General features: G+C 36.5%; 2 protein-coding genes across 3 annotated transcripts; one reads left to right on the forward strand and one right to left on the reverse strand.

The window, feature by feature from the left end:
• Positions 1 to 98: 98 nt before the first annotated feature.
• Ntl (Neurotransmitter transporter-like) lies at positions 99 to 5,367 on the reverse strand. 2 transcript variants are annotated; one of them, XM_090177208.1, is made up of 12 exons: positions 5,081 to 5,367; positions 3,284 to 3,449; positions 3,092 to 3,223; positions 2,727 to 3,015; positions 2,492 to 2,624; positions 1,726 to 1,964; positions 1,424 to 1,661; positions 1,231 to 1,362; positions 1,069 to 1,168; positions 898 to 998; positions 668 to 835; positions 99 to 597 (listed from the first exon to the last, which is right to left on the reverse strand). In XM_090177208.1, the coding sequence occupies exons 1-12, from the start codon at positions 5,144 to 5,146 to the stop codon at positions 388 to 390; spliced, it is 1,974 nt and encodes a 657-aa protein (XP_090033334.1). In that variant the 5' UTR covers positions 5,147 to 5,367; the 3' UTR covers positions 99 to 387. The 2 variants fall into 2 exon arrangements, with proteins under 2 accessions (XP_090033334.1, XP_090033333.1); XM_090177207.1 differs by lacking the exon at positions 5,081 to 5,367 and adding an exon at positions 3,545 to 4,034 and having other exon boundaries at positions 101 to 597.
• On the forward strand, positions 3,870 to 13,590 carry Naa40 (N-alpha-acetyltransferase 40). The gene is made up of 3 exons (XM_090177211.1): positions 3,870 to 3,888; positions 4,029 to 4,206; positions 12,854 to 13,590. The coding sequence occupies exon 3, from the start codon at positions 12,865 to 12,867 to the stop codon at positions 13,516 to 13,518; it is 654 nt and encodes a 217-aa protein (XP_090033337.1). The 5' UTR covers positions 3,870 to 3,888; positions 4,029 to 4,206; positions 12,854 to 12,864; the 3' UTR covers positions 13,519 to 13,590.
• The last annotated feature ends 3,872 nt before the right edge of the window (positions 13,591 to 17,462 follow it).

Here is a 17,462-nt window from a genome sequence, read left to right on the forward strand (position 1 = left end):
TTACCCTAGAAGTTTAGCTTCCTTACATATTAAAGGAGGGAAAGCCAACACACTGGCATTGAAAAATTAATACTTTTTTTTAAATATAATTTTAATATTTTGATCATCACAAATTGTTATCACAATTTTTACCATATTATTTAAATTAGTTTCAATATACAGTTAACAAAAATACATTCATTTGCAAAACTAAATATGATTTAATATAAAACTGCTCTAATAAATAACCAATGTTTTATTTTTCTTCCTAAAAATGCTCAGTATCACAAATTTAAAAACTATTCATGTTATTAATGTAAAAAAGGAGTACCTATATTACGCTACTGCGAGGGATTTTAAATTATATTTGTATAAAAAAATGATACTAAACAAATGTAATAACAAAAACTATAATTGTTCCGTTGTTTGTTTATCCTTTAATAAAAGATTAGATTCTTTTGAACTTGGCGCAGCTGTGTAACTTTGGAATGATGATATTTGAGTAGGTAAAGTTAATGGCGGCTCTGTTTTGTAAAAATCGCAGTATGTTTTCCATTCTTTATAATGTTTTGGATGAGCTGGACCATAATCGTTACTGGGTAAAAAAGATTTCCATCTCTGCCAAATATGTATTTTAATAAGTTTGGCCCATAAAAAAAGGTTACTTTGTGTTATTTTAAAAACTTACCTGTTTAAATGTCCCAGGTGTGGTTAATAATACATGTAAAATGTAACCAGGAATGAAAAGCATCGATATAGATGCGATACCCCAACCAAGATGAACCGCCCAAGTTGGATAAACGTAATTTCCATAATTTACTGGAGTATTTGTCACAATTGACAATATTAAGATTAACTGGAAATTTTAAATTAGATAATTATTAATGTTACAAAGGATTATGAACCTCAGTTTCTTACCATTAACACTAGTGGGCATACAAATTTCCAACAAAATCTCCATATAAAAGAAATCTTGGTTTTAGTCATAAACTCAATGTCTCGAGCAAAATTGTTAACACCTGTTAACGAAAAACAATTACCTTCTTTTACATTGGACAGTATTGAGAATCACTTAAAGACAAAAATTACCGTATATCCATCCAACAATGATACATTCAATAATACATATTAAAATAACGGTTAAAACAGCACTATACCAATCTAAAAGTTGAAGAACATACATTCCTCCCTGGAAAATTTACATATTTTTAACTGCCAAAAAATATTATCTTATAACAATGCAATAAATACCCTCGTGACGCATATAAGCCCGAGTAGAAACATCAAAACACAGATAATAAATGCTAATAAAGATCTTTTTTCTTGAAGATAAACAGGAAGTTCATCCCAAACAGCGGCAATCACAGTTTCAATCGTGACAAACTTCCGAAGAAAAAGCAATATAAATAAAACTTAATCTGATTATAATCCGAGTAAAAATTACCTGGGAATCTATTCCTAGCGTCAACATCATGATAAAGAATAAAACGGACCATATTGGAGGAAATGGAAGCAGAGTAATTGCTTCCGGATATACTATAAAAGCTAAGCCGGGGCCTCCAGTCGCAACTTTATCAATAGGAATTCCTGTTTGATGGGAAAGATAACCAAGAATGGAGAAAACAACAAATCCAGCCCAAATTGCAGTTAAAATATTCGCAATGGGAACTATAATTGCTTCCCTAAAAATATTACACATTACCGTTAGAAAAAACAGCAGAACTTTAAATAATATTTTTAACGAACCTATAACAATTGTTGTAAAACTTGTTAAAACTGGCCATCGTGACTAGACCTCCCCATCCAGGGCCCAAGGAATAAAATACTTGCAGGGCAGCGTCACCCCAAACACGAAAAGACAACAAAGTAGACCATTGTGGATAGATGTAGAATTTAATTCCATCCATTGCACCTGGTAGAGTTAATCCATGAATGAATAAAATAAGGAGCACAACGTATGGGAAAGTTGCGGTAAAATAGACAACCTGTAAATTAATGATTTAACTATTAAACTTTAAAAACCATATCCTAATAGACGCTAGCATAAATTCTTCGTGTCTTGTTCAACTTGTTAAAATGTTCCATGCGCTCTTAGCGTAAAAGGCTCGCACATTTTTTTTGCAAAATTGCTCAAGCCCATTTTTGTTAAAATATTAAGACGCGCGTGAAACGTTTTGATAAGTTGAATAAGATGTAAAAGGAGTTTTTGCTAAAGTCTATTGAAATATCTTATTTTCAGTTAAATTCGATTTAGGAAAAACTTTTATATTTTTAAAAATCAAAGTTCCCATAATTCTAAATCTTCCTCATGTTCAGTGCTCGAAATGGACCAGAACGCCGTTCTGTTTCATAAAAGTTTTTCCTCATATCGTTCTGGTTTGTAAAGATTATTTTTTAATACACAGCTCCCGTTTTTCAGAATAATCGGAAACTTTGAAAGGAAAAACGTCCCAGTTCATGAGTAAGTCCATTTCGAGCACTGCTCACGTCTATAAAATGAGTAAATAATGACCTTTCCAGTGGATTTGACACCTCGAATCAAACATAAGTAAATAACAATCCAAGCCACTCCGAGGCAAGTAGCTAGTCGCCAATTAATTTCGCCAATATCATCAATTCCCTCTGATATATTGAGAACATATTTGCTGCGATAATAAATATTGTTTCAAACATTATTGCAATATTTTAACATGGTTTTATACAAATATGTATATATAATAAAAAAGTTAAACGCTAATAAAACTAACTAGAAAAATTCATGAGTAGGAGTGCTTAATTCATTGAATTCCACATCAGGTATAGTTAGATTGTTTATCACAGTGCCATTGTCAAATATTGACATAGTTCTTGCAGCTTTATCTCTACCCGCTGTTCGGTAACTTGTAGTGCAGTTGGGACTATTCCACGAATTGTTACAATTTTCCCAAGGAAGCGTGCTAGTGAAAGACATTCCCAGGTAAAAGAAGATATACGAAATTATGACGTTGTAATATACTGAAAGGATTACACAAACAAACACTGTTGCATAGCCAGTCCCTGAAAAGAAATAAGGAAAAACATATTATTCCCTTGCCTCGCCAGTTCTATTACTTATTGGATGTGAAAATATCACCTTTAAACATTGGACTTATTTTGAACACTTTTAAAGCCCCTAAGCTAGTAAATTGCCCAAGGGATGTTTCCATGAAAAATAATGGAATTCCACAAACAATAAGCATGGTGAAATAAGGTATCAGAAAAGCACCTGCAAATTGATTAATTTTATGAATTTACTAAAGTTAAGGAATTCAAATTAATTATATACCTCCTCCATTTCTGTAGCAAAGATATGGAAACCTCCAAGCAGCACTAAGACCTATCGCATAGCCAAGCATACTAAGAAGGTAATCCAGTTTGCCAGTCCAATTGCCCCTCTCTGCAGTTTCCTCAACATCTTTGTATTCAATCTCATCATCATTAGCCGTAGAACACTAAAAGAAGGGCAAATAGGTAAATATGGAATTTTCCCTCACAAATTTCCTCTATTTTAATGTATTAATAGTTTAAAAATATTAAGTTTACATACTGGAAGAAGAGGTAAAGGAGCAATACTAGGTTTCAAAGAAAATGAGCACGAAGGCGTTTCAACGCGATATGCCATTTCATCAATAATTACTAAACTATAATAAGTATACCTATATCATAATTATTTAAATACCCTCTAGACTTTTGGTAAACAAATCCGGTATGTACAGCTGCTTCTGGCAGCAACGCGCTACTTTTGAATTTAGAAGGTAAGAGGACTGGAACCGAAAGCGAAAGCCCAAGGCGAAACAGCAAATTTAACGTTTCACTTTCGCCATCTAGTGGAGTAAATTCTAACCATTGTAAATTAATTCGTTGCTCAGTTCAGTTCTTTTCCTACCCCGGGTAGGTCCTTTTTGGTTCAGGGAGGCTCACTATCAAGATTACTAGAGATTTTTCTAATATGGCTCACTATGGCTTCGTGTTAGGGGCACAAATGTGGGGAATTTAGGATTTATGATGCTTTACCGCCATCTACATTATAGAAAAAGTTAAAAAGAAAATACTGAAATGTACGTTAGATGGCGAAATATCTCCTTATAAAAGCATAATACATGGTAATGGCGGGATACCGTTAATTTTGGCGCTTCCTGGGGATATTAATTTTTTAAGGAAAACCGTTCAGTATATGATAAATCTACTACCTATTCAACAAGTTAAAAGGTAATTATCTTCATTTTCATTGTAATTAATCTAATAAGAAGTCTTATAGTAATATACTGAACAAAATGCTAAACCCAGGTCAGTCAAAGTCTCAAAGGCCAAGGCTTCGGTTTCCCAACTCAAATTATAACGCTCCAAAACAAGTCTCCGCGTTAGTTAATGTTTTGTAGGTACCCCTTATTTTTTCTTCATTTGGTGTATACAGGGCTCCCAGCGGCCCAATAAAATCCTATAATTCCATTTTTATACTATATTTTTTGCATATTCGGTTAGTACTCAACTGATAAAATTTTACAAGATTTATACACCAACTAGAAATATATTTGATAAAATTAGCGAATTATGAAAAGGGATAATAAAGCTAAACCCTAAACAATTTGAAGAAATTTAAAAACTTACTAATAGCTCGTACCAATAGGTCTTCGAGCAAACAAAAAGACGCGAAACTCGGACTAAATAGGTCTTCGAGTGAAAAATAAAATAGCCAGAAATGTTTTTAGCACTATTTTCTTGGGAGTTTAGCCTTTCTGCCATAAATATAGTATTAAATTATCTAAATAGTATTTAAGGAGGAAGGTTTTAAAACCCAAAAACACCCATAAATGAATGAAAATCATTATGGTCTGAAAATTAGCCCTGTTGTGTGCTTTCACTCGGGGTAACCGGAATGCAGTGGCGTAGCTAGGGGGGGGGGCGCCAGATTCCACTCGTTTGGGGCCGTTTTGGGGGTGACACCCGACCGTGAAAAAAATAAAAATAAAATTCGAAAAAACATTTTTACACGTTTTGACTAGTAAGTAGCACACCATGCTACGCCACTGGAAAAGTGATTTATTTTGCCGGTAAAGGTCATCTAAGACAAATGAAGACTTACTAAATAAGTGTCCTCTCCAACTCGATCTACATCGTCGGGTGTTATCGAATTTCTTCTCACTCCCATACGTGAAATTAGAGTTACAAACTGAATTTTAATTACTGAACTATTTTTATAAACGCGTGAGAACTTTTAAGTTTTAACATCTTCTACCATAGTCGTCTGAAAGCGTAAATGTTGTACCTCAACGTTTAAACGAAATGTCCGACTATTTTGACTGTAAACTCTCTGTGTTGTGACTTGTGAAGTGATAAATAACGTATTGTTACAGTGCCAGTGGGGCTTCTGATATTCTTTTGGCCGTCGGTACTGAGGATAAATAAAGCTCTAGGAGAGGCCAATAATAATTGAATCTCTAATCCTAATTTAGTGACTGGTACTGCGAGAGATCGATAGATATCTAATTACTTCGGAGTTCCCTGTGTTTTCCAATAACACGTATTGATTTTAATCAGTTTGGTCTACGGTATATTTAGCTATCAATTTGTCAGAGAATCTCGGGAAATTATCCACGTAATAATAATAATAATAAGTAGGACACTTTCTGTAGTTTTAATGCTTATTTTCGACAACCTATTTCCACTTAAAACTCGCAACCAAAGTAAACAGGATATTATCGTCCTTGTAGTATATTTCGGCTCGGTCTTATTTAGACACTAGGGGCTCTGTGACAAACTAAACCTTGACTCTGAAAATCAGATAATTTTGGCTAATTGTCATACTTATTGATATTATATGTTATTATTTAACATGATATTCGTATCGCGTTTCTGTAGGTTAAGATAGCATCCCTACGTCATCAATGACGCAGTTCCAAGTATAGATATAAGAACCAAGAATAAATATTTAATTTGAGCAAGAATGAACGGTTCTTTGCCGCCATTTTGAAGGTGTAGATTCCTTAGTAAAACGGGAGGGTTAACAGTTTCAATCGTCTGTTTGCGGATTTTAATTATTTTCAAATGATTAAGGAATTATTTTCACGTTAAAAATGGTTATCTGCCTGGTTAAAAATTGTTCGAGTAATTCAATTACCAATGGAGAGCGAAAATTGTTTATTTTATTCGATAGTGAAGGTAATTGTAAAAAGGATGACCGCAAAGGCCTAACTTCGATAAGCTTTGTTAACTTCTTTTCGTAGATATTTCTGTCGTAATTTGATATTTTATTTAAATAACCCGGCCTTAGAATCTTATCTGGCTTTGTTTAGGGCCCATTTAAAATTTTAAAGCATAAATCTAATACGTTTTGTAGCTTTGACGAGATTACCAACAAAATGGCAACCTATTTAGTAGCTACGCGCGAAATGGTTTGAATTTTTGATCGCCCTCCCAGTTTCCTTGGAGACCATGGGCCCCTCCCTTCGGTGCAAACTATGAATTCGTACAAATCCCGGTACAATCTGAAATCTTTAAATCGACTTGAAAATCAGAAGTTTCAAAATCAGTTACTGAATTCCGAAATCACTGAGATTCAAAATACCGTACGCAAAGTTTTTCAAAAGTCGGACCCCTCGGTGCCGGGGAACTTGTAGGAGTATAGTTTGTACACAATAAAGCTACATCCAAACTCGGCTACAAGGTGGCCTGCGAGGGGGTAACCGCTCGTCAAATCTGGTGGACAGTTTTTTTTTAATCTTTAACATTATGGTGTAGTCTCTGAAATAATAGTAAACAAGAGGTCACGGACATTTAAGTACACACAATATTGTATTAAATATATTTTAAATATTAAATTTGAACCAATTTTCAATCATCTTGTACTTAATAAACCGAAGAGGAATTTTATCGAAATTGAATTTTTTGAGTTACCTGATTTTAGAAATAAGGTAGCGAATTGCGAAAGCGTTAATTGAAATTAATTTTTAGACAAAACAAATTTTTAGAGTTACCCGATTTTAGAAATAAGGTAGCGAATTGCGAAAGCGTTAATTGAAATTAATTTTTAGACAAAACAAATTTTTAGAGTTACCTGATTTTAGAAATAAGTTAGCGAATTGCGAAAGCGTTAATTGAAATTAATTTTTAGACAAAACAAATTTTTAGAGTTACCTGATTTTAGAAATAAGGTAGCGAATTGCGAACGCGTTAATTGAAATTAATTTTTAAACAAAACCAATTTTTTCAATTACCTGATTTTGGAAATAAGGTAGCGAATAGGGTAATTTAAATTAATTTTTGGACAAATCGAATTTTCCGAGTTACTAGATTTTGGAAATAAGGTAGTGAAGTGCCAACGGTTTTTGGAGTTGGATGGCGCCTGTATCGATTGCAACGAAATTCAAATATCACAATAGTGCGGTCAATTAAATGTTGGGTCCCGCGATTTGGCCAGAAATCTCACTTAAAATTAAAATTTCCTAATGCAGCCTAACTAATTAAAAATATAATTTTTAAACCCGTCGTTCTTAGTTTTAAAAATTATGTACATTTTAAGTTGAAACCTAGTAAAATTATTAAATGGGTAAATTACCAACTTGTGGGCCCCCTAGTGGCAAAATTAATATTGGGCTATGGAGGATTGGATTTTTTCTATCGATTGACATATCAATGACCCTTCTTAACCTTACGGTTGAAGCGTTATGTCAGATTCTGAAATTCCGGTGTGACAACCCGATTTCCCTAATATATCCAGGTTTTCCCACGGATAATTCCCTGATTTTTCCAGATTCAAGATAACCTCAAATAAAAACTACTATTTACAGAGTAACTCATTACATGATTGTCATTCAAGTTAAAATGGTTTATTATTCCAATATGAAAGAAGTATGAAAGTCAAATCTTTAATAAGAAAAACTTATGGATGTAAATTTGTATTCATTATGGCAAACTTCCTGAACCCTCATAAATTTTCCTGATTTTTTCCCAAAAAAATGGGTATTTCTCTGATATTTCCCTGAATTTTCTGACGACTTTCGAATTCCCTGATATTTGCCTGAATTTTCTGACGACTTTCGAATTCCCTGATAATTTTCTGACGACTTTCGAATTCCCCGAATTTTCTGACGACTTTCGAATTCCCTGATAATTTTCTGATGACTTTCGAATTCCCTGATATGTCCCTGAATTTTCTGACGACTTTCGAATTCCCTGATATTTCCCTGAATTTTCTGACGACTTTCGAATTCCCTGATATTTCCCTGAATTTTCTGACGACTTTCGAATTCCCTGATATTTCCCAGAATTTTCTGACGACTTTCGAATTCCCTGATATTTGCCTGAATTTTCTGACGACTTTCGAATTCCCTGATAATTTTCTGACGACTTTCGAATTCCCTGATATTTGCCTGAATTTTCTGACGACTTTCGAATTCCCTGATAATTTTCTGACGACTTTCGAATTCCCTGATATTTCCCTGAATTTTCTGACGACTTTCGAATTCCCTGATATTTCGCTGAATTTTCTGACGACTTTCGAATTCCCTGATATTTCCCAGAATTTTCTGACGACTTTCGAATTCCCTGATATTTCCCTGAATTTTCTGACGACTTTCGAATTCCCTGATATTTCCCTGAATTTTCTGACGACTTTCGAATTCCCTGATATTTCCCTGAATTTTCTGACGACTTTCGAATTCCCTGGTAATTTTCTGATGACTTTCGAATTCCCTGATAATTTTCTGACGACTTTCGAATACCCTGATAATTTTCTGGCGACTTTCAAATTCCCTGATAATTTTCTGACGACTTTCGAATTCCCTGATCTTTCCCTGAATTTTCTGACGACTTTCGAATTCCCTGATATTTCCCTGAATTTTCTGACGACTTTCGAATTCCCTGATAATTTTCTGATGACTTTCGAATTCCCTGATAATTTTCTGACGACTTTCGAATACCCTGATAATTTTCTGGCGACTTTCAAATTCCCTGATAATTTTCTGACGACTTTCGAATTCCCTGATCTTTCCCTGAATTTTCCAGGTCTGTATGAACCCTGGCCTAGTGTAGTCTTTAAAATTTCAGTGAAGTCTGAAATATCTCCATCAATTTTTGTCAAGTTTGGTATCTGGTGTACACTTTTTGGTCGAGTGGTCACCCCTCGCTGCCCCGTTCTACGAAGGGGTGGCTTAACTTTGAAAAAGAAACAATAAAATAGGATTACGAGTTGACGCAGCTTAAAGGTATTCCCATTACAATAGTAAATGTAATTACTGTGTCTATTAATGTTATTAGACACACATTGACCACATTACTAGTAAACCTCTCCCCTAGAGAATCTAATGAGAAAATAACACCTGTTCCCTGGGCAATACTTAAGTTCAATAATGCTAATGATATGTTGTGAATTTATCCCGGCTATCGTACCGTTGCGTCTTCCCCTCACCCGGGAGAAGGGGGCGTGGCTTTTTCTTGACCGAATTCGGAACGTACAAATCTATCAACTATTAAAGCTCTCGATCATATTCAACTAAAACTAAAGTTACGTAATATTTGCTTTCAAATAAAACTTATAAAAATCATTACGGATTTTTCGCCGAATTAAAATAGTAAACAAAATGGTGGATATTGACGTCATTATCTCTACAGAGGTAGGCTGACATTTTGAACCATGACCTCTATCTCGTCTAAATTTCCCACGAAACCTTTATTCCAATATTATAGATTGAACGATGACATATTGAGTTATTGATCCAACAAGCCACTTGCCTACCGACAATGTTTTCCAAGGTTGAAAGTCTAAAAAAAGAGTTGATGAAAATCGAGGGTTATTTTACCTTTCTCTTTGGAGCATTGTCGTTTGCAGGCTCCTTCGTCCGCGAATGGTTTTCGGAGGTGGACACCATCCCGTTCTCCTAAAGACAATGACCACGGAATAAACCCAACTCTTTCGTAATGACCGTACAAAATTCAAACCGTTATTGTCACGATGGAAGGCTACCAAAACCTTTTTTGAGGTTCATTGGTTCAACAAATCCGGGTTTAACACCTCAATTATTTACTATAGTTCTATCGTAGAAGCGGTGCAGTTGTCAGTCGTATAGTAACGATAAAAGTAGTTCAAGTGGTATCTTCCTCATTGGCCACAATGCGAAATAAATAAACGCCCACTTTTTAGTGGCCTCCTAATGGAACGACGATAAGGTGAAAAATTGCCTCTACAAACATCTTCTTGCCCCTGGATTTAAAACGTTATATTGTCAGGAATCTATATATTATCCGCGTTATCGCCTATCAGTGATTGATAACGTACTGGTAGGACTTATCATATTGCAAGGCACGAGCCAGCAAGGACACTACGCACACGTGACCTTCGAATTGTTTCTGATATTCCAGAGGAGAGGACACACCCCTTAACTACAAAAGTAGTTCATTGTAAAGTGGGTGTTTTAGGTCGAAAAACTGTCATTTACATACACACAATCCCCGATGTATTAAATATAACGGTAATAGTTAGTGTAGGGAGCTGTTGGATCGCGTGGCATGAAAGGCTTGCCACCACCCTCCTACGCGTTGTAACTCGGCCACCTTTTTAAAGGCATTGAAAGTAGCATTTTTATTTTTAATATACTTCAAATGTTATATTTAAATTTGAACCAATTTTCAATCATTTTGTATTTAATAAACCCAAGCGGAATTTTATAGAAAATTAATTTTCCGAGTTACCTGGTTTTGGAAATAAGGTAGCGAACGCTTTAACTTAAATTAATTTTCCGAGTTACTTGGTTTTGGAAATAAGGTAGCGAAACGCGAACGCGTTATTAATTTTTAGACAAACCGAATTTTTCTAGTTACCTGGTTTTGGAAATAAGGTAGCGAAAGGCGAATGCGTTATTAATTTTTAGACAAACCGAATTTTTCTAGTTACCGGGTTTTGGAAATAAGGTAGCGAACGCGTTAATTTAAATTAATTTTTCGACAAAACGATTTTTTCGAGGTACCTGGTTTTGGAAATAAGGTAACGAAATGCGAATACGGTAATTTAAATTTATTTTTAGACAAACCGAATTTTTCTAGTTATCTGGTTTTCGAAATAAGCCATGTTTTTTTTGTGGTACGAACTTCAAATATTACAATAGTGCGTACGAGGGTTATGAAGTCCCGCGAATTGGCCAGAAATCTCACTTAAAATTAAAATTTGTTAGTGAACCCGAAAACTTAATTAAAAAATGATTAGTACTAGCTAAAATTATTAATTTCAACCAAGTCGTTCTTAATTTAAAAATGTATGTCCCTATATTTAAAGTCTAAAATCCACTTAAATGAAAAAATGATGAACTTTTTGGGGTCCGGTTTCATAAATGTATAACGGACTACCGATGGCATGATGTTTCCTTTCGAGTAAGATATCCCTGGCCCTTCTAAACCTAATTGTTGGAGAGTTATGTGCAGTAGCGGCGCTAAGGGTGGGCTGAAGTGGGCTTTAGCCCCCCTGCATTTCTGAGAGGGGCCACATAGCCACATATTTATATTGAAAGGGCCACATATTCATAATTAAGAGGCCACATATTTTAATTTATGAATTTTCATTATCTCTAGAAATTTGTTTTATTGCGAAGAAACGTTTTTCTGGAAAAAATCTTTCAAAATCAATTTGTTTACTCAAAAAGGTAGTAGACCATAAACTTATAGATTCGGGAGGAAGGTAGCGGAAATTGAGAGAAAGTTGAAAAGAAAGGGGCTTATGGAAATTTAGGGAAATATCCCAGGCATGCACGTGTCCCCTCCAGGTCAGATACAAGGTCAGTAGGGGGTCCAGAAAACGCGACGAGAGCCGCAACAATAAAACGACCATGCTCTTTTCGCTTCCTGGAAAATTTTGGGTTAATTCGATTTCACCACTTTTGCGAAATATGGTCAATCAAAGGTTCCCGCTAAGGGCCACAAAATTCTTAGGGGCCACAAAATAATTAGCCCACCTGTGAAAAAACCTTAGCGCCGCTACTGGTTATGTGGAATACGGCGGCATCGGCTACACTGTACACACAAATCTCTTAGAAATCCAAATCAAAATTTTATAGTCCATTTTAGTTTGGGGTTGAGCAACATTAAAAATTTCTACTAAAAGTGGGATCGATCTCTTCTGTAATTACCTCTTAGATAAACCCCATCCATAAATGTGTCATAAAAATATTTAATTAACTTGAAAACCTAGTACGTCCATGGTAATTATTAATAAAGAAAACAGTGCCTGACGAAGACCGCGAGGACGGTCGAAAGCTTGCCACGGCTTTTTGATTTTAATAAAAGGTTTTTTACCCATGAGACCTTTTCGAAACTGTTTTCTTTATGTCATAAAAATACTTGAAAACACTTAAAGCTATATCGTTGTTATGGGCCTTTTGTCTTTCAATTTTTAATAATAATAATAATAATCATTTAGGCCTAAGGTGGTGCCCTTGGGTATAAGCAAAAGTAGCGTAAGACCCAAAAGTGTGTCAGAACGGTATAGTAGCTAATGAGAGTTTGTCGCAAAGTAAAAAAGGGAAACGAAGGGGGGTCGGAAAATACGTCATCAAAATCGAGGTACTCCAGCGCCGCCGAGTGAGGCGTTTTAGAACTTATGTCAACGGGCGAGTAAATCGAAGAGAGAAAATATCGCCAGACTATAGACTAAATATAATTTGCTAATACTATTCCAACTAGTAGGTTTTGTAGTCTATAGTGTGACTAGGTCTCACTAGAAATTTTAATAGGCGCGAAGGTACAGCTGACACACTTTTGGGTCTTACGCTACTTTTGGTATTAGCTTAAGTCATCCAGCAACTTTTATCGCGCCCACCACTGCTGTGGCTTCCAAATTTATAATTCAATATATTTAAAATTTCATTCGTAGATTTCGTAAGAATGCGCCGCAAAATAAGATCATCCGACCGACCGATGCCTAGTCGGGCCGACCTTATCGTCAAGAACGCCAAAAACTCTTTCAATCCGACCTCTTTCGTGGACGTGAATTTCCCTCGATTCTCAGCCGGCGATATAAGGCTGGACATCGCGTGCCAGCGAGGCGCCGAGATCAAAGATCCCTCAGTCCTAGAATGGGCGCTGTCCTTGACCGAGAGGAACATGAGGGACTTGTACCAGGCCTCGGAATGGGGCTGGAGCGAACGGGAAAAGAGGGAGGAACTCTTCCACCCGGACGCGCTCTTCCTGTTGGCACGCGACTCAACCGGAAACGCGCCCCAAGGCTTCGTCCACTTCCGGATCGACACGGATTTCGGGAAAGCGGTCATCTACTGCTACGAGATCCAATTGGAAGAGTCCGTTCGCCGCAAAGGTCTGGGCCGCTTCTTCATGGACATTCTCGACCGCATGGCCTTCGAGACTAAGATGGTCAAAGTGGTTCTCACCGTCCTTAAAAGTAACGAAGCCGCCATCAACTTTTACCTTAAGAAATTAGCTTTCAAAATCGACGACACTTCGCCCAGCGTGTCTACGAAGGAGGACGTCGGATACGAAATTTTAAGCAAAAGGGCCAACGCTCGATCATCCACTAATTAGTTACGATTCATTTTTGTTATGATTTAGTTTTTGATTGTTGTAAAAAAACCCAATAAATTTGATTTATTTTTATCAACTTTGCATATTGATAGATGGATTCGCAAACTTATTACTGTGATAAGCGCTTAGAACGAATCCTTGAGAAGTTCGATTTCAAAGATTTATTTATACCAAATGGCGCCAATTTAAAATATTTCTTGGGAAAAGAATAAATGCTTTATAATTTATTACAAAACCAAAGAATGTTTTATGTCAAATAAAAAAACACGTATCAACTCACAAAATATTCGGCATAAAAACACGACAGGGTTGCCACACTTCAGGGAATTTAAAAATTGACCTAGAAAGTCAGGGAATTTTAAGAATTTGTAAAAATTCAGGGAATAGACGCTTCAATAAAACATCTTCAAGGAAATCGCCAAGAAGTATTAATTCCGAGAGCCAGGACCCGCAAGGTATTGTTTATATAGTGCTTGTTGAAATAATGGAAACTTTTCACCTGTAAACAGAACGTCGTATTTTTCCAAACCTTAATATGTCAAAAAAAGGTGCATGGTTAAAAGGGAACGCTTGTTGCTGCCGTAAATGTGAAAAATTTCCATTATTTTAACAAGCACTATATAAAGAGAGACTTGGAAATATTACTTCTTGGTGATTTCCTTGGAGGATGATTTATTGAAGCGTCTATTCAATTTTATCTTGGCACTTTTTGAAGGTAATTTTCATTGATATAAGAAATGTATATAAAGGTCTAGATAAATTTCGGGGCGTCTAAGCCTAACATAAAATACGGAATTGACACCTAGCAGACACCGAGGAAGGCACGTGACCAAGAGCGCGAGCTCTCTTAGCATTTTAGTACTAAGTGCTTGTCACTGCTTGACCTTTCCGCAGGCCGTAGTCTTTAGACACCATCTGTTGGTGACTTTTAGTATAATTTTTAAGCAGGAGACAATGGCTCTCGCGACGATAGCACGAGCTTTCTTACCGGTAGATAGCGCCTTATAAGGATAGCCTGCAGAAATTACGTGTTTCTGATAGCTGTCACCTCCGTATTCACTCGCTTTGAAATATTTTATCTAGACCTTTATATACGTTTCCTATATCTATGGTAATTTTACTCTAGATCTATGACAAATACTATGATTATCATTTATTTCCTTATGTTAAGTTAAAAAGAACCACCTATGGACTGCATTGTAAACGATGATAAAATTAGCGAATAAGTAGATTAGTCCATTAAGAAAAGGGATAATAAAGCTAAACCTTAAACAAATTTGAAGAAATTTAAAACTTACAAATAGCTCGTACCGATAGGTCTTCGAGCAAACGAAAAAACGAAAAGGCGCGAAACTCGGACCAAATAGATCTTCGAGTGAAAAACTAAACTTTTCTTAATGGACTAATCTACTTATTCGCTAATTTATTTTCTTAGAAGTTTGGCTAATTTTTTCAACATTGCAATAACCTTTTTACTGAAATATAAGTTCATTTAAATTTATTAACTTCTGATAAAAGTGAATTATAAAATAAAAATTTTGGCCTTAAAAAGTCAGGGAAAATCTCTTAAAATCGTCAGGGAAAACAGGGAATTTTAATCTAAAAATTTTGTGGCAACCCTGCACGAAAATATAAATATTTTTCGCGGTTCTAAAGCAATCTTAGAATCAGAAATAGGTTTTCCAGCACCCATCCAAAGTGATCGTAGAATCAGAAATAGGTTTTTCGACGCCCACCCAAAATGTTTTCACATAAATCTATTAACAAATTCTAAGTTGCATCAAGCTTATTAATTCCAATTTAATTTGAAATATCTCAATTAAAATAAAATTTTATATTTCCCTGGAAGTTGGCGTAATAGCAATGCAAATGTGCAACACTGCTGTAACGCGTCTACAAGTACTAGTAGGCCAAAAATTGATAAAAACTAGCGATCCTAACAAAGCGCGTGCAAACTAACTAGTAAGCTAGCAGGCCATTAGGAAGTACAGTCAGAGAACTAATTATAACAGTAACTAGTTGACGAAAAGTTATAAATTTGCCGCTCATAAAACATTTAAGAAAGTTTTATGTTTTTTTTTTTGGAACATAAATTGAGAATGCCTTTCCAGAATAGTAATATTGAAACAAGTTAATTGTCAATTCCCGTAAGTGTCGCGAAAAAGAAACTCGTACCTCCTCCCATGCCTTTATTTGAACTTTCAACTAAGGTTGGTTCTCGATGATAGGGGACAAAAGTCACGGCTCGCAATGTTAGGCGTTCGTTGCTATGGAAACCTCGCTCGGTTCAGCCTATGATGAAACGAACACTGTTATACGCTCCACTGACTGATCCACGCTTGGAAGAAAACGAGAAAATGGGCCGAAAGAAACACCGGCTAAATCTATCGAAGAGTGTGATAAAATAGCCCTTGGTCAGCCGCGGGTCGTTTACCCTTTCGGCCAATCGTTAAACGGACCACTTCCTGGTCAAGTCAGTTCCGTACTCGTCTCTTTTAGATCGACATTGAACCGAGCGTCCTTCCCGGTTATCTTTAATCAGAATGGGAATACGACGCGAAACGTTATTTTTCGTCCAGTTAAGTTAATTGGTATGTAATTGCGTAGAAATAGCATGGAAGTAACGTTAGTTCAGGGTCCGGGTAAAGATGTTGACCATATTCGCGTTTTCCGTACTTTTATTTCCGTTTTGGATTCGAACCGACGAGGTGAAGGCTCCAGATTTTTCGGCTAGTCCGTGTTTCAGCAAACCTTGCGTTTACGGAGTCTGCGTTGACGACGGACCGAGTTCCAAATACCGTTGTTATTGCCAGGACGGATACACGGGACTCAGATGTCAGACGGATTTCGACGACTGTCGCTTCGGGCAGTGTTTGAACGGGGCCACGTGCGTGGACAAGGTCGCGTCAGTACAATGTTTGTGTCCCGACGGTTATTCCGGTCACTTTTGCGAACTGAACGTCAACGAGTGTCTGTCCAATCCGTGTCTGAACGGGGCCTGTTGCGTCGATAAAATTAACGGCTTCGAATGCTTTTGCCTCCCCGGTTACGATGGTAAGTGTTTCTTAGCAGGAAGGTGAAGCTTCCTCCATTACTCATTCGTGGCGCTACATTCTAGAGAAACTCGCTGAGGGAGTATATCTCCCAACGATACTTCTATAAACATCCAGGGTTCGTACAAAATTTCAGGAATTAAATTCCCTGACATTTCCAGGTTTTCCCTGAATAAATTGCCAAATTTCCTAACCATTTTGGTAGAATAATTTATGTTTTGAGGTAAAATCTTGAAAAATGTTAATTATGTATTTTTAATACAGTTTTCAAAAATTTATTTGCCGGATTTGTTTTTGGGGTCATTTTAAAAATCCCTTACTATTTTGGACCATTTTAAAGTTCCCTGACTATTCCCTGACCATTGGGAAATATTTTCCAATTCCCTGACCTTTTGGAAACATTTTCAAATTCCCTGACTTTTCCAGGTTTTCCAGGTATTCCAGATCGTGTACGAACCCTGCCATCGGAGCAAGATGGGAAATTGTAATTTTTTACTACGCTCTAGACTGTTGTGCCAGAAATAACGGAAGCTTGGCTTTCCCCGCTAGAGTTATACTCCCTTTAAATTCGATTAAATTTAGTGTGGATTAATAATTCATAGGGGCCAGGTGCGAAGTCGACCTTGATTATTGCAACGAGACGAGCTCGAACGCGTCGTCCGTCTGCCGTAATGGGGGCATCTGCGTGGATGGAGCCGGGCTAAGCTTCCATTGCAGGTAATAAGTGTTTGCCTCGATGCCGTATTAACTCATGGTAGGGCCCCTTGGCTTTGAGCCGCTTTGGGCCCCTCGACATCTCCTCCTACTTATGACGCGTGCGGCCCTGCTTGGCCTGTGCTCTTGGTCAGCCCCTAGGCCCTCAGCCTAGTCATCCTTGTGGATAATGCGGCA

The sequence above is a fragment of the Leiobunum rupestre genome, chromosome 6, assembly GCF_980474605.1.
Source record: "Leiobunum rupestre chromosome 6, qqLeiRupe1.1.hap1, whole genome shotgun sequence".
Taxonomy (NCBI): Eukaryota; Metazoa; Arthropoda; class Arachnida; order Opiliones; family Sclerosomatidae; genus Leiobunum; species Leiobunum rupestre.